The sequence below is a fragment of the Mus pahari genome, chromosome 9, assembly GCF_900095145.1.
Source record: "Mus pahari chromosome 9, PAHARI_EIJ_v1.1, whole genome shotgun sequence".
In the NCBI taxonomy this organism is placed as follows: domain Eukaryota; kingdom Metazoa; phylum Chordata; class Mammalia; order Rodentia; family Muridae; genus Mus; species Mus pahari.
The window spans coordinates 36,403,704-36,427,053 of record NC_034598.1 but is presented as its reverse complement, the minus strand read 5'-3'; the positions used below and the strand labels follow the sequence as shown (position 1 = coordinate 36,427,053).

Genomic DNA, 23,350 nt, shown 5'->3' with positions numbered 1-23,350 from the left:
ATCTCTTGTTAATTTTTGTTTTTCGGTGGGGACACAGTTGTTACCCTGTAGCCCTGGCTAGCCTCAAACCTGTGGCAGTCCTACTACTTCAATGCCCCTAGTTCTCTCTCTTGCCGGTTTCCTTTCCCAGCTCTGCTGGCCATGCAGCCCACCTGGTACTGCAATTTCCATACCCAGGCGCTTTTCTTAAGTTTCGCTACTTACAAGCGAAATCTCGCAGCCGGTGGCACAGCAGATGCCAACGAAGACCAGACTCAGAATTTCCTCAGCAGCTCAGTACCTCCACTCTCGGCTCACGTTGGCATTTAGTCTCCGTACTTAGTTATGATGCAGGGACTACATAGCAGTGACACTGCTACCTTCGGGACCCAGGCAGCCAGTTTTAACCAGTTAAAACAAAAATCTCACAAAGCATTGACCAGCTCCCCTTTCAGTCCTGTGGAGCAGCTTAGTCTGATCGCCTTGCTCTTCCTCAGTACCAGAGAGCACCAGTCTTGAGAAAGACTTGCTGAACTGTTAGAAAATCTCACACCGGGTGTTTGGGCACACACCTGTAATCCCAGCCCTATGGAAGCGAAGGCTGGGAGATCAAGAATTTAAGGCCAGCCTCTTCTATATAGAAAGTTCGAGGCTGGCCTCATTTAAAAACCAAATGTGGGTGGGCAAGATAGCTTGACAGGCAAAAGTGCTCGCCATAAAAGCCTCCCAGATGTCATCATGGAAAACGCTGACGCTCCAAAGCTGTCCTCTGGCGTCCAAGTATATCACAGCATGGGCAGTTCATAATACACTGTTTAGTTTCAGACCCCAAGACAAGGGACTAAGGAGCGTATTTTATATACTAAGCAGACCTAACCACCCAGGTTCTCCCAGCATCCCTCAGTCCTACCTAGCATACCCTGCTCCCAATCCTGAACTTTCCAGTCCAGGGGCTGGGCTGCTCTTTCACAGACTCTTCCCTACATAATCCAGACATCTCTCTCTCCTCAAGCACCTCTTTCTCTCCCCCCAACTCCTCCCCATGGTGACTCCCCTAGCCTTGGGGCCAGGGAGCTCTCCCGAGAGCAGCTTCCCAATAAACCTGCCTTTAATATATCCTGACATGGCTTGAATTAGCTTGTTTTGCCACTGGAGAAATAAGCTATCAGTATGCACTGCAGAGGTCCCTAGTTTAGTCCCTAGCACAAGGATGGATGGGTTCACAACTGCCTCGACTCCGGCTCCAGCGGGATCTGAGATGCCTCAGGCTTCCAAAGGCACCTGCACTCTTGTGCACAGACACACACATCATTTTTCTAAGTTAAAAACTCAAGCAGACAAGTATCTCTAATCCCTCTTACCTTGGCCACCCAGTAGGAGACTAATCCACAAAAAAATCTACAAATACACAAGTTAACTTTAAAAATCACAGCATTTTAAACTTGGGCCTGGTGGCTACCTCTCAAGACTCTGAAGGCAGAGGCAGGGGGATCTCTATGAACTTGAGGCTAGCCTGGTTTACATAATGAGTCTACTGATCAAAACAAAACCCACCTTTTCACAGCAGCACCGACTCCTTCACAATCTTAGTTTCTATGATTTAGAAAAAAAAAAGCCTTGATACAAACTGCTTCTGCTGCCTCTCATTCTGGGTTTGAGAGCTCCCTCCACATCTTCGAATCCCTCCTGATCACGCCGTTTATGCCGCAGCACCCAAAGAGTTGTTGTCTTTTTAGTGTTAATGATTTATTTTTATGTGCCCTGGTATTCTGGCTACATGTATGTGTATGCAAGGGGTGTCGGATCTCCTGGGGATGAAGTTACAAGGGAGGAGTAGGGGGAATTGTCTCCTAAGGCAACTATGTAGCCTACCTGAGCAACTGTGTAGGTGCTGGGAATTACCTGGTTCATTTGGAAGAGGAGCCCGAGTTCTTAACTTCTGAGCTATCTATCTCTCCAGCCCCGTGAGTGTCTTTTACATCATTCTTAACTTGTTCGGATGTGGTAATCAACGGAAGACACTCCAATGCAAAACATTTTAATAAGTTGTTGAATGTACAGTTATTAGAGTTATCTAAATATCGCTTATAAAAATTGGTATATCACATTAGATGATTCTAGAAACACAGTGATGAGCCTTGCACTCCAAGAATATCCCGTCAATAGTACAAATTACAAACACTGAGAAAAAGAAAGCTAGAGACATTTACACCAAGTACAGTGATACATTCATTCATCAAGTAACGGGGGGGGGGGGCAGGGGGAGGGGCTGGCACTGCTGCCTGGATGTTACTGAGAACACAACTGGGTGTGATTTCCCATCTTCCACCACAGGGGACCAGAAACCCTACCTTCAATAACTAACCTTTTAATCTTTTAAGTGAACACCAGGCCAAAGTTTCACCACACCACACATTTTTATTGTTTTTGTTTTTGTATTTTTTTAAATTTGACTGTCTGATTTACTGGCACGTATCATGGTGGTTTTTGATAGAAGCTATTGAAGCAAGTGGGAAGACACACTATTGACAGCGAAGATTCTGAATCCGTCTCAAGATATCAATCAGTATTGGATGTTAAAACAGAGCTGCTCTGAAGTCAAGAAATACCTACACATTCGCTGACAAATCTGAAATCCCAGTAATTTGAAAACTTGAGGTTTAAAAGGTTTGCACCAGTGAGGAGCAACCATAGTCACACTGTGCTATTTATTATTCCAGAGGAGAAGGCTGAATGTACCTTTACGAGCATGTCTTAAGAGTGTTCACTTTAAGGCTGTTTTAGGCTGTCTGTAACTGCCACCCAGCTGGAGAGTCAAGGCTTCCCTTGATCTCAGCCCCCAAATCATCGGCCTCCATTGTAGCTCAATACTTAGCACTTAATCTTTACCCAAACACTATCTTTAACAGCTTTAAATACAGGGGTTGGTGTATCTCTGTCTTAAAGACATCCCCATGAACCTCTCCACCTAGACAGGGTGCTGGAAATGTACAGTCCTGACTGGTTCACCAGTGCACATGTCAGGGAGAAGGGTTGAAAATGCTTGGCGAGGTGCAGGCTTGAGTCTGAGTGAACTGAGGGGCCAGGCCCCCCAGACACTACCCTGAGAGTAACCAAACGGACCATTCTTAAAAGGGACTTGATGTTCCTGGGCAACTGAACCATTGTAGGGGGCAAGACAAAGGGCAATGGAAGCTACAGGTACACAAAACCCACGATCGGTTGAGGGTCTGCAAGGACAGCGGTATAAACAGCTGCGTCAACCAAGCAAGTCTGGACATCAGACCTCAAGGGGAGTGGTATTAACAGTCAGAGCCAGTCAGTTCCCAGCTCAGCCCTTCCTCCTGCCTACACATTCCAAATCCTAACAACAAAAAGATCGCAATGGAGGTCATTATGGAAATTCATTTCCCCCCAAATGTTATAAATTTGATAGTTCATAGACCTGACAGCAAGGGCAACGCTGTGGAGAGCTCGGGCAGCTGCATCACAGGACGCCAGCATTCGGAATAGGCTGTCACTCGGCCTGACAGCCTGCGGGGCCACAGTAACAATCTGTCTGTAGTATAGACAGGTAGAGGGCCAAGGCCCCCTCCGAACACACAAGACAAAGCATCCCATACTAATTTAACACCACGGCCATCAAAGCCACTTACATACATTTTTCAAAACTCTCTTGAAAGACTATTTAAATAGTTCACAATTATAATTTATGCAACTTCCATCCATATTAAAATAATTAATGTAAATACTTTATTATAAAACTATTTTACAATTTAAACTTTTATTTGAGACATGTATTCACACCCACAAGTCCTTTCCATGAGTGCATCCCATAAGGAACACACTCAGATCATGTTGAGGGGAGAGGGGGCGGCTAGCAGCACACCAGCTCAACCTCCTCATTTGCTTATTTCTTAAATATCCGTGTGTTCACATATGCGTGGTTAGTGACAGATGCCTCTTCCCCAAAGTGGCAAATCTCAGCATCATTTTTAAAGACAGGACAGACTGGGAAACACCCGCCACAGGTGGCTTACATCATGAACATGTTGATCATGGCATCAAGGAACACAAAATAATACAAAGTGGCCAGCAGTTGGTAAAATGTAAACGAGAAGAACTGAATGCTAACCCCTTCCCTAAGAAGCAGGGAGAAGAATCAATTCCTGTTTTATTCAGACAAAAGCTACTTGTCGGAAAGGCATAGGATGCTGGCTTCCGAAATGTTTGAAACAGTTGTAGATCGGAGACTTTACTGAGCTGAAGTGTGCCCAAAGTTTCGAATACTTGAGTTTCCTAATTCCCTGTATATAGGCTGATACCATCTCAAACTGCCTCTTAAGAGTCAAAATAGTGTTCACCAGATGGGCTTGAGAGTTCCTGAATCACACCCAGATAACAAGTCAATTTGTAAGAAAAACGGTCAAACTGAAAGTTTTCTAATAATTATCACTTAAAATTCACTCCCACAAAATGAGAGGAAAAAAAATAGGTATAGTCAGTCGACACCTCACAGAGAATGTGTCGCTCTTTTGAACACCTGCAGCCTCCCAGAGAAAACCCCTAAAAGGCTCACTAACCAGACCCACTCTGGCTGATGACCCATTCCTTTCCTGCTCACTTGAGCGTGGGCATTTGCAAACTGCGTTTGGACTGAAAAAGCCCCTCCACATTACAGAGGATGATTCTTGGATTTAGCAGTTTGGTTTGTAAATCTCAAGCAAAAAAGAGGTTAAAAGGAAAAAAAGGTCAAGTCGTGACTCAAGGCTTGTCTAGAAAGGACAAGCTGTTCAGTTATTTTATCACATCAGCAGGTCAAAGAGCAAACAAGGGCAGCAAAGGGATTTGCAAATTTAATTTCAGTTTTGAAAATACTTCCATGACAAACAGTTAACTTTGAAAAAGGCGGCAGTGGTAAAATAAACATGACACTTATAAATCTATTTTTTTCAAGGAAAAGTTGCCTGCCTGTTGCTTCGAGTGAACTTAACTAGGATCTGTTAGACACCATGGGAGTGAAACCTAAGCAGCATTCCTCCGGTGCACTGGGCACAGCGCTCTGTTGATGCTTAAACAAATTCTGAGAAATGTTTATGCTAAGGCTTAAAAAGGCAATGGGGATACATTTTAAAAACTGGATTTTCTAAAACGGAAACAACTCTCAAAAATTAAAGAAGAAATAAAACAAAGTTTCCTCCATTCACCTCTCGGGAGCCTCAGACTGGTCATAAAAAGCAGGGTGCTTTATGACAGCTTTCACAACATAGTAAATGAAGACTTTTCCGTAAGTGAAATTCTTTAAAACAAAAGAAAAAGGTAGTTATGTTCTTTACAAATAATCTCTCTTCTCTTGACCCTAGGGAGGAATATTTGTGCCATTAGCTGCTGCAGACCACCTGACACTCCCCTTCCCATGATGCTCAGCTCTGAGCAGATAGGACCGGAGGGAGCCCTGCTGGTTTAAGCACCTTTCTTTCATTCGCTGTGCTGCGCTGCGCTCTGCCTTTAATATAGAACCCACAGAGCCTCGGTTCCGTGTAAAATCTTCTCCAGTTTTAGGGACCCTTTCTAGATCTTAGGGTGGTCTGATAAAGTCATAGTTTAGGGTCGGCTCACTGGCAAGGTTGGGTAGACAGATTTCATGGTGACTGGCTACAGAAAGCTATGTGACCTCTAAATGACCGCGTAATGATCTGCGAGTGTTTCAGCTGTTTGCTCCGTGTCCCACACATTCCCTGCTCGACATTCCTTTTTCTTTATTCTTCATAGTTTTCTAATGAACAAATTAGTATTCCTGAGTAAGAATATAAAAAAGTTAACCATCTACCAAAAGTATAAAGACAAATAAAACGCTGACTCACAATACAAATTTTTTACAGAGCAGTACAGGTGCTCGGCTAACGCCTGCAGCTCTCCATGGTGATTGGCCCGCTCCTTCACAGACTGCAGCAAGACTCAACTGTCTAAAATACTCCGAAGCACGGCAATCAGATGCTTCAGACCGTAAACATACCCCTCATCGACTGTGTTGCTAGGGAACACGTGAGCAAAGTCTATCATCCGCACTTCCGCTTCCGGGATCTCCTGACGACCCGCGGGCAGGTGGTAGAACACCTTTTCCAGTTGGGCAAGCACATTTCCGTTTAAGTGTTCCTGGGACATGCTTCTCCACCCGTTGTCTTGCTCCAGAGTTTCGACTTTCAGGGAAGTCTGACTCTGGTGCTTTTTTGCATACAGCTTTCTGTGCCTCGAGTACGCCTTCGATAAGCTCTTGCCCACTGACGTCCCGTTGGGCGGGGCGCCGAACAGGTGGAAGTTGTTATTGCACTCCAGGCCATCCGCATCCGACAGGGGTCCTTTGGAGAGAAACCTCCCCGCCAAAGTTCTATCGTTTGCTTTTGTAGTAGCTGGCTGAGATGAACCTTCATAAACAAACAGTAAAGAACTTGCGTAAAAGTTAAGCTGCTTCTGATTTTCAAACCACTGGAGAATCTTCTCAACCTTCTGAATACTGGCTGCAATCGCATCTTTTCTTAAACAGAAGCCATTATGGAAAAACTTGGAGACGCCTGTAACGAAATACATCGAGTCAGGGTTAAAGTGCAGCCCAGTCACTTGTAGAATGAGCTCACAGCAGGTGAAATCCTTTACTTTGGCCAGGTGATGGTGGCTCACACCATTAATCCCAGCATTCAGGAGGCAGAGGCAAGTGTATCTGCATTTGAGACCAGCTTGGTCTACAGAGTTCCAGGACAGTAAGGGATACATAGAGAAACCCTGTCTCGAAAAACCAAACCAATCATCATCATCATCATCATCATCATCATCATCATCACCATCACCATCACCATCACCACCACCACCACCACACTATTTAATCACACTTGGGAATGTATAGCTTAAGCAAATTGCTCATATGTAACTTGTTCCTGCTATGCGACACGAACTCTTAAGAAATAAACTCAATCAACAGGGAAATGCAAGTCCAAACTGTTTTTGAGATTTCATCTTACACTGGTCAGAATGGCCAAGATCAATAAAACAAGTGACAGCTCATGCTGGAGAGGATGTGGAGTAAGGGCAACTCTCCTCCATTGCTGGTGGGAGTGCAAACTTGTACAACCACTCTGGAAATCAGTGTGGGGTTTCCTCAGGAAGCTGGGAATAGCTCTACCTTAAGATCCAGCTAGCCCACTCTTGGGCATCTGCCCAAAGGATGCTTCATCCCACTGTAGAGACACTGGCTCAGCTGTGTTCACTGCTGCTCTATTTATAATAGCCAGAGATTGGGAACAACCTAGAGATGTGTCAGCAGATGAATGAATAGAGGAAATGTGGTACATTTACAAAATTGAGTAGTACTCAGCTGTTGAAAGAGAGAGAGAAGCCGGGCGTGGTGGTGCACGCCTTTAATCCCAGCACTTGGGAGGCAGAGGCAGGCAGATTTCTGAGTTTGAGGCCAGCCTGGTCTACAGAGTGAGTTCCAGGACAGCCAGGGCTACACAGAGAAACCCTGTCTCGAAAAACCAAGAGAGAGAGAGAGAGAGAGAGAGAGAGAGAGAGAGAGAGAGAGAGAGAGAGAGAGAGAGAGAGAGAGAGAGAGAGAGGGAAATAAAGAAAAATTGTGAAATTCACAGGTAAATAAAATGGATGGAGTTAGGAAGAAAAAAAAAATTATCTCAGTGAGATTACCCAGGCCCCTCCCCCCAACACCCAAATACAGTATGCATTCATTTATATGTGAATGTCAATCTTCAATAAGCAGGCTACAATCCATACAACCAGAGGTTAGGACTATAAGGGACCAAAGGAAAGGGTTAATCCCCCTAGGGAGGAGAAATAGGATTGTTATTGGGGAGGCGGAGGTTGGATGAGAGTGGCCTCCATAGGCTCATAGACTTGAATGCTTGGTCACCAGGGAGTGGCACTAATTGAAAGGACTAGGAGGTGTGGTCTTGCTGGAGTAAGTATAGCCTTGTTAGAATAAGTGTGTCACTGGGGGGTAGGCTGAGGTTTCAATCGCCCAAGCCAGGCACAGTGACTCTCTCTTCATGCTGCCTTCAGGTCCTGAGGAAGAACTTTCAGCTACCATGTCTGCCTGCACACTTCCATGTCCCCCACCATGTTAATGGACTTGAAACCTCTGAGACTGTTAGCAAGACCTGACTAAATGCTTTCCTTTGTAAGAGTCGTCGTGGTCATAGCCTCTTCCCAGCAATAGAACCCTGACTAAGACAGGGAGAGGACATTTGAGAGGTCATACGGAAACCTACTACAGTAGAAGCTTCCTAAAATACATACCTATTATGAAGGTGATATAAATGAAACTGCCAAATAACTGGGAGACAGAGCCCCAGCTGGACATCTCTCATTACCGAAGAAGGCCTCCAGCTGAAGGAATGGCTCACATCTAATTGGGTTGTTGGGAACTCCCAAGCTGTTGCCAAGACTGTTGGCTGCTACGCACAAACTGATAGTTAGGCCCTCTTGCTGAAATACCCACACGGCTTGTTGAACATGAATAAGTCGGGCTGGTCCTACCCAAAGCCTTCACCCCTGATGACTAGTGGTTATGGTGCCGGAGGGTACTCTGCCACACTACCAAAGGAAAAAAAAGGTAAACGCCAACCCAGCTATGAACCCTTTGATAGTCAATGGTGGGACTAACCAACCAATATCTGATTTGAGGTGAGGCTCGCTGTGTGAGGTGGAACCCACTCCCAGTAATGCTCAGGTGGCCAAGAACCAGAGACCAGATAGGCCAGGAACCTACAGGAGACCAACTGCTACTGATTGTAGCATTCGCAATGGCATTGTGCTATACTCATGCACGGGTGCCTTGGTGCAGCCGTCATCAGAGAAGGTTTCTCCTGCAGCAGATGGGAACAAACAGACCACAAGCCAGACAGTGTGCAGAGACTTGAGACACTCAGTCCTAAATGGGATGTCTCTATCAAGTAGTTCCTCCCTGGTGTATCAGGGAACTATGTGGAGAAAGGGGGTGGGGGTGGGGGGAAGGGAGGAAGGAGAGAGGAAGAGGAGGAGGAGGAGGAGGCAGTGTAAGAGCAGGTGAGGATGGAAGACTCCAAGGAAATGTGACCTCTTTAACACAGCAGAACCACACATGTGAAAGTGCAGAAACTGTGACAAGACACACAGGGCCAGCACGGGTCTGAGCCTGATGGGGTTCCAGCCCCGAGAGGGGAAGTGGGCACAGGATCTCATCTCTTAACACAGGATGTTCTCTCCAGTTGATAACTGCTCTCAAACGGGAAATCAGTCCTCTCCAGTGGCGCTTCACTGGATGTACAGAGGACTCCAGAGACCATGCCCAGCAGTAGACGGCCAACGCGAAACACACTCAGCGGCGTTTCTGGAGGCTCTTCTCTCACGATGCTTTGCCAGCACCTGTTTTTCTTTTCTTTACATTCCTGGTTTCCTGTTTCTATGAGATTTCTGTGTATGCAAATGTGGTGGTTGTTTGTTCTGTCCTATTCTAGTTGTTCTTATTTTATCTTTTCTTCTTTTTTCTTTTCTTTCTTTTTTTTTTTTTTGTTGTTGTTGGTTGTGTTTTTTTCTAAGATTTTTTTTTTAAATGTATATGAGTACACTATCACTGTCTTCAGACACACCAGAAGAGTGCATCGAATCCCATTACAGATGGTTGTGAGCTACCATGTGGCTGCTGGGAATTGAACTCAGATCCTCTGGAAGAGCAGTCACTGTTCTTAACTGCTGAGCCATCTTTCCAGCCACCAGTTCTTTGGGTTTTTTGTTTTGTTTTGTTTTTTTGGTTGGTTGGTTTGGTTTGGTTTGGTTTGAGACAGGATTTCTCTGTGTTGCCCTGGCTGTCCTGGAACTCCCTTTATAGACCAGGGTGGTCTTTAACTCACAGAGATGCGCCTGCTAGGATTAAAGATGTGTCCCACCACTATATATATGTGTATATGTATGTGTATCTATATCTAGATAGATAGGTAGATATTTGTAGCAGAGAGAGAGAGAGAGAGAGAGAGAGAGAGAGAAAGAGAGAAAGAAAAGGTGTGGATGGGAAATTGAAAAGGATCAGGGCAGGGAGGAACTGGAGGGGAAGAGGAAACTGTAATCAGAATATATTGTATTTTTAAAAATCTATTTTCAATTAAAAAAAAAAAAAGAACGAATAAAGAAATTAAATCATTCCAGAAAACTACAGCCCGGGGGGGGGGGAGAACCTCCATATTTTTTAATAGTCAAATTAAGTACCAGCTTGCTTTGATCAAGTATGCCAAGACAGGAACTAAGCACAAAGCTAGAAGCAGATGTGTTTTCTGTATATAACACCAGTGCCCTCCTGGGAACTCTACAGGCCAACTTCTCATAGAGCTGAAAATAACCTAACATAAGGTTATTTTTAAAAGAGAGAATGCGCTGTTGTAATGTCTAGGTCACTAGAATCTTACCAAAGCGCACGTGTTAATGGCACATTAAGCAAACTACCACCTGTGCGCTCATCAGTCACTTTAGAAGCTTGACTATTACCCAACCACACAGGAGCAGCTTTAAATACAATTTACACTTAATACATTTTATTAATTTATAATTTAATCCCACACATGCTGGGATTTCAGATGTGTGCCACCAGGGCAGCAGAGTGCGACTTTATAGCTTTGGTACTGAGCTGGACAGCAGTGTTCAGCTTTTTATACTTACAAGAGTGCACACTGCTCCAGAGTAGCTCTGAGATAGTGCCCTGAGACCCCTGGCTGAATACGGGTTGAGGAAGTTGTAGGACTCTGAGAGGCAGGGGTCATGAAGGGCTGGGCCTCCCTGCATCCGGGTCACCCGAGAATAAAATGGATTTACTCCCCATGGCTGCTCCCTTGTGCCCAAAGCAGAGGAGCTGCCAGATACATCTGAAACTGAACTGAAAGAAAGTCTCCTGCATGGCTGGGTTGTCTTAGGGATTTTATCACAGCAGTAGGAAGCAAGTAGGCCAGCAACTGTATTATAAGACACTAGTGAGTATATACAAGGAGGAGGGGTGCTCACAACCCACACTTGGGTATATTAGGGTCCAGGGACAATGGTAAACGCACTTTTTTCTCTCTACAGTTCTAATGTAGAAGGTTATGAGTTGCCTCGTTATTCCAAAGGAGAATTAAATACGGTGGGTGCCATCTTGCTGACGGCAGCAGCTAGCCCCACCCGCTCAGTGCTCACCTTCCTTCAGGGTCTCTTTTGTCAGGCCTCTTCCATAGTGCTGGTTTTGTGTCTCGTAGCTGTCAGAGTGAAGATGATAAACCTGCCAAAATAAAAGAACAATGAACATTCAAACAGTAACATGGGGTGCCCTTGGCCACCAGGGCAAGTTACAGGACCCTACGGACAGACATGAGAATCACACCGCCAGAGAAACACAGGCTGAAAGAGCATGTAGCATTGAGATGCCCTACTTCTTAAAAGCTGCTAAGAATAACAAAGATTTTCAGTATGATAGAACTATCTCTATCTATCAAGATTAACCACAAATTTACAGGGCCAAGAGGAAAAAGCATTTCCTAATATTTAAGTTTAGCTGAATTTCAAGAAACATGCTCCACTCAACACTTGGGAGTGTAGAAGCAGGTTAGGAGCTCAAGGTTATCCTTGACTGCATGGCAAATTTAAAGCAACAACAGATTACACAAACTCTGCCACAGAAAAGTGGAGAGAGGATGGGGAGAATAACACAGTGATGCTTTCCCGGCTTGCAACCTGCCCTTGGCTCCCTCTCAGCACCAATAAAAGCAGGTGTGGCTGCACACACCTGTAATGAGTCAGAGGCAAGGGGATCACAAGTTCAAGGTGAGCTCACCTACACACCAAAGACAGCTGAGCTACGGACAGAGATGCTGTCTTCAAACAACAAAAACAAATAGAGTGCTTTTGCTACAATGTTTTTTACCTGTATTTCCATCTAAAAATTATTCTAGAGTCCCCTAGGAGACAGGGGCAGGTGGATCTCCAAGTTCAAGGCCAGCCTGGTCTATAGTTCCAGAATAGTTAGGGCTACACAAAGAAACCCTGTCTTGAAAAACGAAAATGATAGATGATAGATAGATAGATAGATAGATAGATAGATAGATAGATAGATAGATAGATAGATAGATAGATAGATAGACAGACAGACAGACAGACAGACAGACAGACAGACAGACAGACAGATAGAGATGGACGATGGAGATAGATAAATAGGCAGGCAGACAGATAGAATTATGTTAGTCATTAACAAATGCAAACAGATGAGAAAAAGCAACGATGAGCTAATGATATGATTCAGCCTTTATGAGCTTGTACCGAAGCACAGGTGTGGTGGCGCACACCTTTGACCCCAGCACTCAGGAGACAGAGGCAGGAAGATCTCTGTGAGTTCAAGGCCAGTCTGATACTGAGTTCTAGTCAGGACTATGTACAAAGACACTATCTTGAGAAAAGGAGTGGAGCCTATCCTGCTCTTGCAGAGAACCTGTGTTCAATTCCCAGCACCCATATTGTGCGGCTCACACTCACCTGTAACTTCAGCTCCAGGATGAGGCCAGGCACTGGGGCTCATGCGCATCTAGCCTCCCTGACCGTCCCTCCCCACCCTCCACCTCCAGTCTGATTGGCTAGCAAGTGCAACAGAGCCACAGATGTCCTCCAGATGGCAATTAATGTTCATAAAATACCCCAAGTCACGCCTCCAAAATAAGTCAATACCAAAATGTCAGCACCTACACTACAGGCAACCTATAACTGAAACACAACCCCAATACAAGCACCACCATTTTTTTAATCATATAAACTAATTCTAAAGTTCACAGAGTGCCAGGTACTATGGTTTGTATCTACAGTCCCAAACAAGTAGGAGACCTCAGCAACAGGTGCATTTCAGCTGGGGAATGTTCATACAGGAAAATGAGGACGAACTGGAAGGCCGAGGCCTTACAGGGGGCTGACGAAAGCCCAGTCTGACACTGACGCACATCTGAGTCTGGTAGGTGCGAGACTTTAGGGTATAAGGAAAACCAAGTTCAGTGAGAAAATGTGGACCAAGTGGTGTCAGTATCTGCCACAATAAATCCAAACCACAAAGATCACAATACACAAAATAAAAAGGTCACACTAGAGTCCTGAGGAATTGACCAGTGACGAAATTGCCATGCCATACAGCGCAGTGCTTCTGTCCTGAGGAAATCCAGTATGAACAGAGAAGCTATGAACACGTGTAGAACTAATTATTATCAATTATCCTGTCACTGGGTGGCTACCCGCCCCAATAATTTATGTTCCCAAATAAAAGACACATATATACAGTCTTTATATTTTACTATGCCTTATTCAGCACAATAGCTGGGCCACTGCCTATCCTCCGTGCTGTTAATCTCGAGTTATTATTTACTAAATTCTATGTTCTGTCTTGGCCGCTCTGGACCCCCTGGTGCCTCTCTGTCCAGCACTCTTCTCAGACATGACATCTCTCCTCTCCTATACACACAAAAGGCAGACCTCCCCTTCCTCTCTCCTCCCTGCCCAAGCCCAGGAATCCTAAAATCCCGCCTCTGTCCGTCCTCCCCAGCTATTGGCCCCTCACCCAGTGAGTTGTCCTGCTGCCCCTTCTGTCTTTTCTTATATGCTCACGTTTATTACTGCTTCCTAAGATGAAAAGCTGCTTGAGCAATCCTCTTACTTCATTGATAGAGAAATGACATCCAACATCAGATCTGCTCTGCTGATATTGCCGGCACATTAGCAATCTCCCACAAAACTTCCTGTTTAAGACTCACAAGGAAGATCATCTGTCACTTGATCATGCCTGCACACTGTGTAATCAGCCAGCACATCTAGAAGAAACACTCCTACGGGTTTAGAGGATCACGTGCCACATTACTTCCCAGCTATGGTGACGTATGCAAAATAGCTTCAGTAATTCTTTCTTCCCATCATATGTGCTCTGGTATTTGTGTTGTGACATGAGAGGTGGAGAGCAACCCTATGCTAGCCCTCCAAAATGACAGCAAGTCATCTCTGCCTCTGTAGCTCTGTCCCCTCAGAAGTGGTCCCAGGGTAGAGACACTCAAGCAGCCCAGATGACACCAGCCCATGACTATCCTGAGGTGAACAGTATGTGCAAATATCAAAGCAGAAATACAAGCTTCTTATGTATCAGTTACAAGAAAAAAGATCTAAGAGCTAATTCATAATACTATGTGCAAATAAAACTGGTTTAAATAAAAATATGAAACAATGTAGATTTTTTTTTTCCTACTTATAAAACAGTTCTTGGGCTGGCGAGATGGCTCAGTGGGTAAGAGCACTGACTGCTCTTCCAGAGGTCCTGAGTTCAAATGCCAGCAACCACATGGTGGCTCACAACTATCCGTAATGAGATCTGATGTCCTCTTCTGGTGCATCTGAAGACAACTACAGTGTACTTATAATAATAAATAAATCTTTTTAAAAAATAAATAAAACCGTTCTTTTCCCCAGCAATGGGGAGGTAGACAGGTGAGCCTCTGAGTTCAAGACCGGCCTGGTCTACAAAACAATTTCCAGAACAGTCAGGGCCCACACAGTGAGATCCTGTCTCAAAAAGCCAAAAGTTATAAATAGCTCTTTCTTATGGGAAAACTACAAAGAATATGTTCACTTTTAATCTTTATTATATACCCAAACTTCAACCTTCTCTTCCCTAAAACAAATGCATGTTAGGGTCTGGCCATTACACATTAATTGCCTAGTATGTGTCAGGACCAGTGTTGCTGACTACAGACCATAGAGCAACGGATAAAATGCCTGTCCTTTTAGCTCACGCTACATGGAGTGTTGTGTAAGGAAAACGTCATGGAAACCGCTCTTACCCTCATGCCGAGCACCAGGAACCCGATCTCCTCCATCAGAGGGTACTTGCTGACTTGCTGCTGGATCTTCTCTGATGACGCAAAGGGGTCGTAGCTCTTCCGCCCAATCTTCACGTCCATTATACAGGGCTTGTTAAACTTATGAGTCACATCTTCCAGTTTTAGGTACACATCTGCTATTGGAGAAAATCCTTAATTAATGATGGGCAACCGTATCATTCAAACAACCCCCAGAGAAAAACAAAAAGAGGAAATGCTAGAGGAGAGAAGACGTAGGTAGGTCTAGAGCCAACGGACAGAGTAACAGCATCAACAGACAGATGTCCGCTCCGCGTGACCAGACATCACTGGGGCGAAGGGAATGCCCAGCATTACAAAGCTGAGGGCACTCCCCACCAACACAACACTGTCTGGCTCAGAATAAGATTTCTTAGTATTTTAAGGATTTTGTAGTTTGTTTGACATCAGTAAACTGGGGACTGAATCCAAGTGACCCCACCAGCTTCTCTCTTGCTACTCTCACACGCACTGTCGCTCTGTCACGAACACATCTCAGCGCCCTGCACACATCTGCCACGGAAAACTTGCTGTCTTGCCACAAAAGCTCCTTCTCATACACTACATTGAAAGCATGGATTTGGGTGTGAGGAGAAAAGGAAGAAAAGAAATAGTCCTCCCTGCTCCTAAGGAAAACAATCCTGCCCAAATTCTCAATGAAACTATGATTCACATTTTAGTTCTTAAGGCTGGAGGAGAGGGATGAGTGGGCACAGCTCGGACAAGCACCAGGAGGAAGGTAGCATCGCCAGAATCCACTTAAAGCCGGACAAAAAAAGCGACGTGCAATCCAAGCCTCCTACAGAAATGAGAGGCAGCAATAAGAGCCTTCGGAGCATCCATGCTGGCCATGTGGCCTCCACAGCGGCCAACAGGAGGAGATCCTGTCCAAAACCACACCCAAGACGGTCCTCTGACCGCTCCATGTGTGCCATTGCTCATACATGTGCGTGCATGGCAACTGTAGGTGCGCACACAGATAGTGAAGTTAGGAAAAGCGCACATTTCCTCTAGCCCAGCTGGGTAAGAGGTGCCAGAGTGAGGGTCCCTCTTCCCTGCCTCACCCAGACTGGAGGATTTTGAAATGACAACAGAGGTTTGTGTTGAACCGAAAGAGAACTTTCAAGGCTCTGAGACTCAACGGGGATAAACCTCCCGCAGAGGAGGAAGGAGGAAGAGGTAAACGCTATCTTTCCATCAAGACGGGTCGGCACTGTAGCCGAGGGGACAGCAGCCCAGAAGAGCAGGACAAGCAGCCGAGGGGCCTGAACCTGAAGACAGGTTGCCAGGCACCTTGACAACAGGCCTGGTCACAGCAACCCTGCAGACATCAGCAGCAAAGGACAAGCAGACACAGCCAAGCTTCTGTGTTTGAAAAGGCAGCCACAGAATGGAGAAGCTGGGAAAGGACAGCTCTACCCTCATCACTACAGTGTTGAAAGAGCTTCAGTGGCCAGGTTACAGCCTACGTGTTAGTAAAGATGAAGGGCCCAGAGATACCCAGCATCCCGCGGACTTTATCGTTAACTTGGAGATGAGACATCGGAATCACTGAAGTTAGGGCTGGATGTGAGAATGTGCTGTCAGCTGAGGCCCAGCACACACTTCAAGGGAAGGCTATTCTCTCTGTGTCGAATACATGTGTCTTGATAATTTAGACAGAGCCCTGCAAATCCAAACATAAATTTCTTCTCCTCTCATACAGTGAACCCTTGCTAAACATGGGTGTAGCTTTTCCCACTGCCCTGGGCACTAGGGACCCAGCCCACCCTGCGCTATAACAGACTGAGTCATTTCATCAACAAGTAGGGCCCAAACAGTTTTACTTGTGTTTAGTTCAACTGGCCACATGTGTGCTTCTTTTACTTACTGGTTCTCGTGTCTGTGGTTGGAATTAGATCACTAGCCTTCAACAGGAAAATGAGTTAAGGTCTTCTGGGAGTTGAGCGGGTGTTTCCTTTCCATTCCCTGGCTTCTGTTATACTCAGGCGCATCAGGCGCATGCACTCGGGTGTTTTAATGCGGCATCTTACTAGGATGGCCTTGAACTCACTTGAGCCTCCCAGTGCCAGGGTCACAGGGTGAAACACCTGCAGCTAAGAGTCCCCTTTGTAGTTTCCCTTCTAAGTCGCAATCACTAAACATCACAACCTGCTCTAGGGATGTAGAGTTCCAGGCCTCTGAGGACAGGACCTCTGAGGGTGTTATCTCAGCACCCAGGAGGCTGAGGCAGGAGGACTTCGGACTAAAGGCCAATCTGGGCGACATGGTTATCAGGCCAGTCTGGGGTACACATCGAGTTTGTCCCAACACACACAAAAGGAAAGGAATACACATGTATTCAGGAGAGAACTAGGCCTGGGTGTGGAGGGCTTAAGAGAAGCCTTTGGAGGAGAGAACTAAGAAAGTGGGACACAGCCGGGGCTCCAGACTGTTTACCGATTGACAGCTGCCATGTCTATAAGCCTGAACTCTGATTCACTCTCAAGACCGTGACTAGCAGATTCTTTCAGTGATTTCAGTAGACTAAAGCTCAAGTCAAAGTAGGTCAGTCTTGAGACTCAGTGATGTAAAGATCACAGGCATTTCGCTACAGAACAGTCTCCTGAAGTAACTCCAGACCAGTGACAAAAGACGTCTTCTCAGCCAGGCTCCTCTGGGTCCAGGGTGGAGCAGTGTTTTTTCCTGTGTGGGATGCAACCATCAATGAACTGTGGACTGAATGGAAGGAGGAAGAGACTCCTGGTATATAGGAAGTACTGATGTGGGCTGGTCTCCAGCTGAGACAACCTGAGGTGTGTCATGGTGTAATCCGACTCCAGTGCTACCCACAGACCTCAGGAGTGTTCCTGTTAAACAGGAACCCAACTCCCAATCACAGCCATTGAAATGGGCAAACGTCTGACAGACAAACTGCTGGTGATTATTCTGTTTGGACCGTAAGCACATGGCACAACATGTGAAAAGTGAGCGATCCTTTTGGGCTAGGGGCATGTGCAGAAACATTCCTGAGTTCCAGTCTGGTTGCCAGTTCTGGTCCTGGCATGGCTCAGCTACACCCCTGACTTTTGTAAGATATCCCTATATCCCTGTAATAAAATGTCCTTGTTGTTTAACTAAATGTGTTTGTACAACTTATACCTACAAAATCTTAAACAAAATAATAGCACTCAAAGCAATTTTTACGAGGCAGAGGCAGGCAGATTTCTGAGTTCGAGGCCAGCCTGGTCTACAAAGTGAGTTCCAAGACAGCCACGGCTATACAGAGAAACCCTGTCTTGAAAACCAAAAAGAAAAAAAAAAGCAATTTTTACAAGCACAGAAAACTAAGTTCAAATGTCATGAAAACTAAGTTCAATGTCACCATGTTAGCCTGTGCCATCCTAGCATGCCCTATACTGCAGTGGCATACAGATCGGAGCCGTGACCCCCAGCCTTCCTAATGCTGCGACCCTAGCTGTTCCTTATGTCATACTGACCCCCAACCATAAAATTAATTTCATTGCTACTTCGTAACTGTAATTTTGCTACTGTTATGAATCATAATATAAATATCTGCATTTTCTAATGGTCTTAGGCAACTCCTGTGAAAGGGTCATGCGATTCCCTGCCCCCAAAGGGATGGCAACCCACAGGTTGAGAACCGCTCAAGCAGGGGCCCACCATGCAACTGAGGCATCTGGGTCCACAGTGCTCAGGCTAAGTCAGTACAGCTGAGAGCACCTCACAAAACAAGGCACTGCTCTGAAGCACACGGGCAACAGCATGAGAGCCTCGCCTTCCAGAGCTGCTCATGAGGAACAGAAAGGCCATTTTATTCAGCACAGAGCTTGGTGTCACTGAGCGCACAGGGATCGGCCTGGTTGAATACATTAACTATTAAACATGAGCATGACGGACAGGTATTTAAACCCATGCTCCGTCACCATGCATGCAAGCTGAACTCCAACATCCACAACAAAGACAAAGACAGGCGAGCCCCTGGAGCAAACCCTGTCCCTTCCCAGTAAGACGAATACACCATACACCGCAAAACAAAAACAAGCACAAAATGAAAGGGCACTATCACAACTCAGTCAGGCACTTGATAAGAGAGACTCTCCACCCTGTAGCTAAGCCTGTGCCCACAGTTAAACATTAACAAGAACATCTATTTATTACACATTGATTTTATCTCAGAGCTAAGACAGCGAAATGCAATCTGATTGCTGGGCTCCGTCTTGAACATGCTAGACCATGGCACTGTATTTCCCAAGTCTCCCCTCTTCCCAAACAGACATTCCTGGTCACACTGTTGCCAGCTACACTGGTGTCTCCCTACTTTGCTCCTGCTAAAGAAAACCTTATGGATTCATTTCTATCATAGACAGAAAAAGTACTGCAAGAGATGTCCAACTGCTTTTCTGATGCTGGGATTGTGTTGTTGTTGTTTGCTTGTTTTTGTTTTTTTATCTGCTATATCCATAGCAAAGAGATAATGGCAAAAAAGAAAACGTCCAGACGTGGTGGCGCACGCCTTTGATCCCAGCACTCTGGAGGCAGAGGCAGGTGGATTTCTGTGAGTTCCAAGTCTGCATGATGAGCTCCGAGGCAGCCTGAGTTACAGAGAGACTCTGTCACACAAAAAAAAAAAAGAAAGAAAGAAAGGAGAGAGGGAGAGAGAGAGAGAGAGAGAGAGAGAGAGAGAGAGAGAGAGAGAGAGAAAGGAAGGAAGAGAAGTGCTGGTTATACATACATATTGCATATGCTTGTGAATATCTAAGACATGATATCATCCCAAGTTCTCCAAAGAATCTTCTCAAAAAACATCTTCTTTTTAAGTTTTTTTTTTTTTATTTTATGTGCATGACTGTTTTGTCTACATATATGTATATGCACCATGTGTGTGCAGATGTCTGCAAAGCCAGGAGAGGGTATTGGATCCCCTGGAGTTACAGGTGATTATGAGCCATCTTGTGGGTGCTGGGAACTGAACCCAAGAGCTCTGTAAGAGTAGCCAGTACGCTTACCCTTAGCCATCTCTCCAGTCCCTTCTAAGAACCTTGTTCAGCTGAGTATTTCATCACCCACACTGGCCTGGGGATGGCTCGGCTGGTCTGCACTAAGCAGCAGCAATCAGCACGGCTCTCTGGGACCTGGGGGGAGCCAGGCTGCTTCCTCTGGTCTTCACAGCAGTCCTGCCAGGTACTACTCATGGCAAAGGAGGAAGGTAAGATGTTACAATACGAAGTGTGTCTGCAAGCATGTGTTGGACAGACTTCAGACAAGAAGGACCCATGGCCATGGTGGCAGCATATGCCTTTAATGCCAGAGTCCAGGCAGCAGAGGCAGGCCAACCAGGGCTACATACTGAGACCTTAGTTTCTGAAAAATAAAAAGTACCCAAGTGTAGTTGCAATTATGCAGAATGCTATTCTCAGTCATAAATATCTGCATGTATTTGGGGCTAAGATCTTTAAGCCAGGGAGCAAGACAGCAGACAAACAGGGAAAAGGGCAATGGATGAATCCAGCATTGCTAATCCAAAAACCTGCAATCCAATATGGGTCACAATCTGAAAGTTTATGACCACCACCAACATGATAGCATAGTGGAGAACATCACTCTGGCCTCCTAGGTTAGATTACAATAGATAAAGTAGACAAAGCAAGCACACCACAGACACTAAAAAGCTGCCTTCGGTTTCCACAAAAGCGAGTCCCTAGTCTGCATGTGGGTCCTATCACCCTGACACCTTTGTATATGTCAACATTCCCAGACTGGAAACACAGCCGTCTAGTCCTGAGCTCTTCAGGTACGCATCGCTCCCCTCAAGTCACAGAGCCTCAGCTCACTTTATTTCTGAACTAGTCAAGTACAGGTGGCTCTTAACTACCCCAGCATCCCTAGCCTGATCAATATTCATCAAGGAATTCCCACAGAGAAGGGCCAAGATGGCCACACTAAGTTAGGGACCAAAGGTCAGACAGTGCTACGGTGTGGTTCAAGACCCACATCTGAGAAGCCTGCAGCCTTGATTAAATGACCTCATCACCAGACTCCAGGACAAACCCACATGCTCTCATTTCTCCACTCTTGTACTAGCCAGGGTTTCCCAAAACACTGAAATCTAAAGCTTGTTTGTTGGGGGTAAGGCAGGAGTTAGAAGCTACACAGGGGAGGTTCTTCTGTTTGGGTTCTTAATGGTTTATTCTTTACATAAGAAATGACCATTTGTCAATGAATACAGTACTAAGATGTGATTGCAAAACTGTAACAGATTTATCAGTTAACGTGTGACACATATGTCATTTAAGGGAACGGCGACAAACAGTGAAGGTACAAGTGAGTTTCGTTTAGTGAGGGTAGGAAAGGAAAGAGTCAAGCTTGTGAACCAAGCCACAAGATGCACAGAAAATGCATTACCGTTTGGTGCGGTGGCGGGGGACCAGACGCCATAGTATTTGGGCAGGTATTTTCGCAGCTCCAGGAGAACAGCATCGGCACAGTCAGCAGCGTAAACCTGAACAGAGGTGCAGGGCTGGTCAGTGTTCCATAAAACCTCAAGAAGACCAAGTGTATGTAACAGACCCATCTGCCATGAGGGGCAGCGGGCAATGAATCCCATGTGCAGCCCGCCTCCGTGCTCCACAGGAAGCACTCTCCTGATATGTCCTCCCTGCCAATGTTGTCCAACTATTTTTGCCACTATGTGAGTAGTGTGTAACTGACACCAAATTCAAAATAATTCTCTGGACACAGGCAAGTAATTCTGGCTGGAGGGCAAGGGTTGGTGTGTACCCTGGCTAACTTTTTGGGCTACTTTTATCTGTATTTTTTACATTCATTCATTTAGTATGTGTGTGTGTGTGTGTGTGTGTGTGTGTGTGTGTGTGTGTGTGTGGTGTCTGTGTGTATGAGGACAACTTAAGGATATCAATTCTTTCCTTCCATCATATATATCCTAACCAAACTTAGGTCATCAGCCTTAGAGACAAGCTCCTTACTGACTGAGCCATCTTGCTGGCCCCCTTGAACCATTTTTAACACTTACCTGGTTTTCTCACTAAATAAATATTTTATATATTGCTTATCTTATCTCTATGAGAACAGTTCCATTTATTGTAAAATTTGAGGGGCAGCTTTAATATACATCTAAATGACACATAATTTTATGAGTAAGCACACTTCAAGAGTTAAAAGTTTAGGATAGAATTTCATTTACCAGAAGCTGAACCTCACATCTAAGAGGAAGGGAAAGAAAATAAGTTATTGTTTTTCTACCAGCAATCTCCTGAGAAATGCTAACTAAGTGAGCAGGCCGAGTTTCAGCAGTGCAGGGTGTTGACGCACCACACAGGACATGGTAGATAATCACGCTCATGCTAAACTCTGCGGTCTAGTTGCAGTCTCCAAGCCAGGGATTTTGCCATATCTCTCAGGAAGAAAGAAAACAAATCTTCGATTCTTGAAATCAATCACTGTTACAGGGTGAGCTGTGAGCCACAACATAGCTACATGACCCAAGCCCAGGGCCCAGAATGTGAGCACCTCTGGATTAGATATAATAATTAATAAATAAATAAATAATAAAAACAGCATGATGGCTCAGCAGGTAAAAGCACTGACTGCTCTTCTGAAGGTCCTGAGTTCAAATCCCAGCAACCACATGGTGGCTCACAACCATCTGTAATGAGATCTGACACCCTCCTCTGGTGAGTCTGAAGACAGCAACAGTGTACTTAGATATAATAATAAATAAATAAATAACGAAACACAGCCAAAAAAGGACTGGTATGAGTACCTCTGGAGATGACTTCCAAGGAAATCAAAGTGAAAACGAGGGTTCACCTTTGCTGAGGGTGTTCTCAGAAAGTGCATTAGGACATAAACCCACAGAAGAAGGTCTGAGGAGACAGCCCCTGAGCAGGAGAGGGGGAAGCCTTCAGAAGAAACCCCCAACGGCAGCCACACTAGGAGGCTAAGCATGAAAAACTTGATTTCTGTCTTTCAAGACAATCCACTGGTGTGACTTTCTCATGGCAGCAGCCCTGGCCAGTGAGCACCTCTTCTGTGAGGGGATCACCACACGAAGGGTTCTATCTGAGGGTAAGAGACAGCACGGGGCAGACCGTGGGCAAGGGAAACAGGATTTCCTGGAGGGGAAGCGGGACTTTCATGATCTCTTAATCAGGGCAAGGGAAATCAATTCAGGCCCAAACAAAACCAACCAGAGGGTTGGGCGTGGTGGTGCACACCTGTATTCCCAGCACCAGGAGAGCGAGGATGACTGCTGTAGGCACCAGGCTACCCTGGGCTTCACAGTAAGTCTTCCAGGCTAGAGAAAAAGACCCTTTCTCAAAACAGCAATGGGGGGGCTGGTGAGATGGCTCAGTGGGTAAGAGCACCTGACTGCTCTTCCGAAGGTCTGGAGTTCAAATCCCAGCAACCACATGGTGGCTCATAACCAT

The 23,350-nt window shown here is 45.5% G+C and overlaps 1 protein-coding gene across 2 annotated transcripts in view; it reads right to left on the bottom strand.

Annotated features, from left to right (window-relative positions):
• Window positions 1-1,996: 1,996 nt before the first annotated feature.
• Window positions 1,997-23,350, bottom strand: part of Ipmk (inositol polyphosphate multikinase) — a 37,836-nt gene continuing 16,482 nt past the window's right edge. The window contains exons 3-6 of one of the 2 annotated variants that reach the window (XM_021205193.2): window positions 21,306-21,402; window positions 14,844-15,019; window positions 11,185-11,266; window positions 1,997-6,551 (exon numbers count right to left, since the gene is read on the bottom strand). In XM_021205193.2, coding sequence (XP_021060852.1) covers window positions 5,938-6,551; window positions 11,185-11,266; window positions 14,844-15,019; window positions 21,306-21,402 — 969 coding nt within the window. In that variant the 3' untranslated portion in view covers window positions 1,997-5,937. The remainder of the gene's footprint in view (window positions 6,552-11,184; window positions 11,267-14,843; window positions 15,020-21,305; window positions 21,403-23,350) is intronic. The other variant, XM_021205194.2, reaches the window with a different exon arrangement.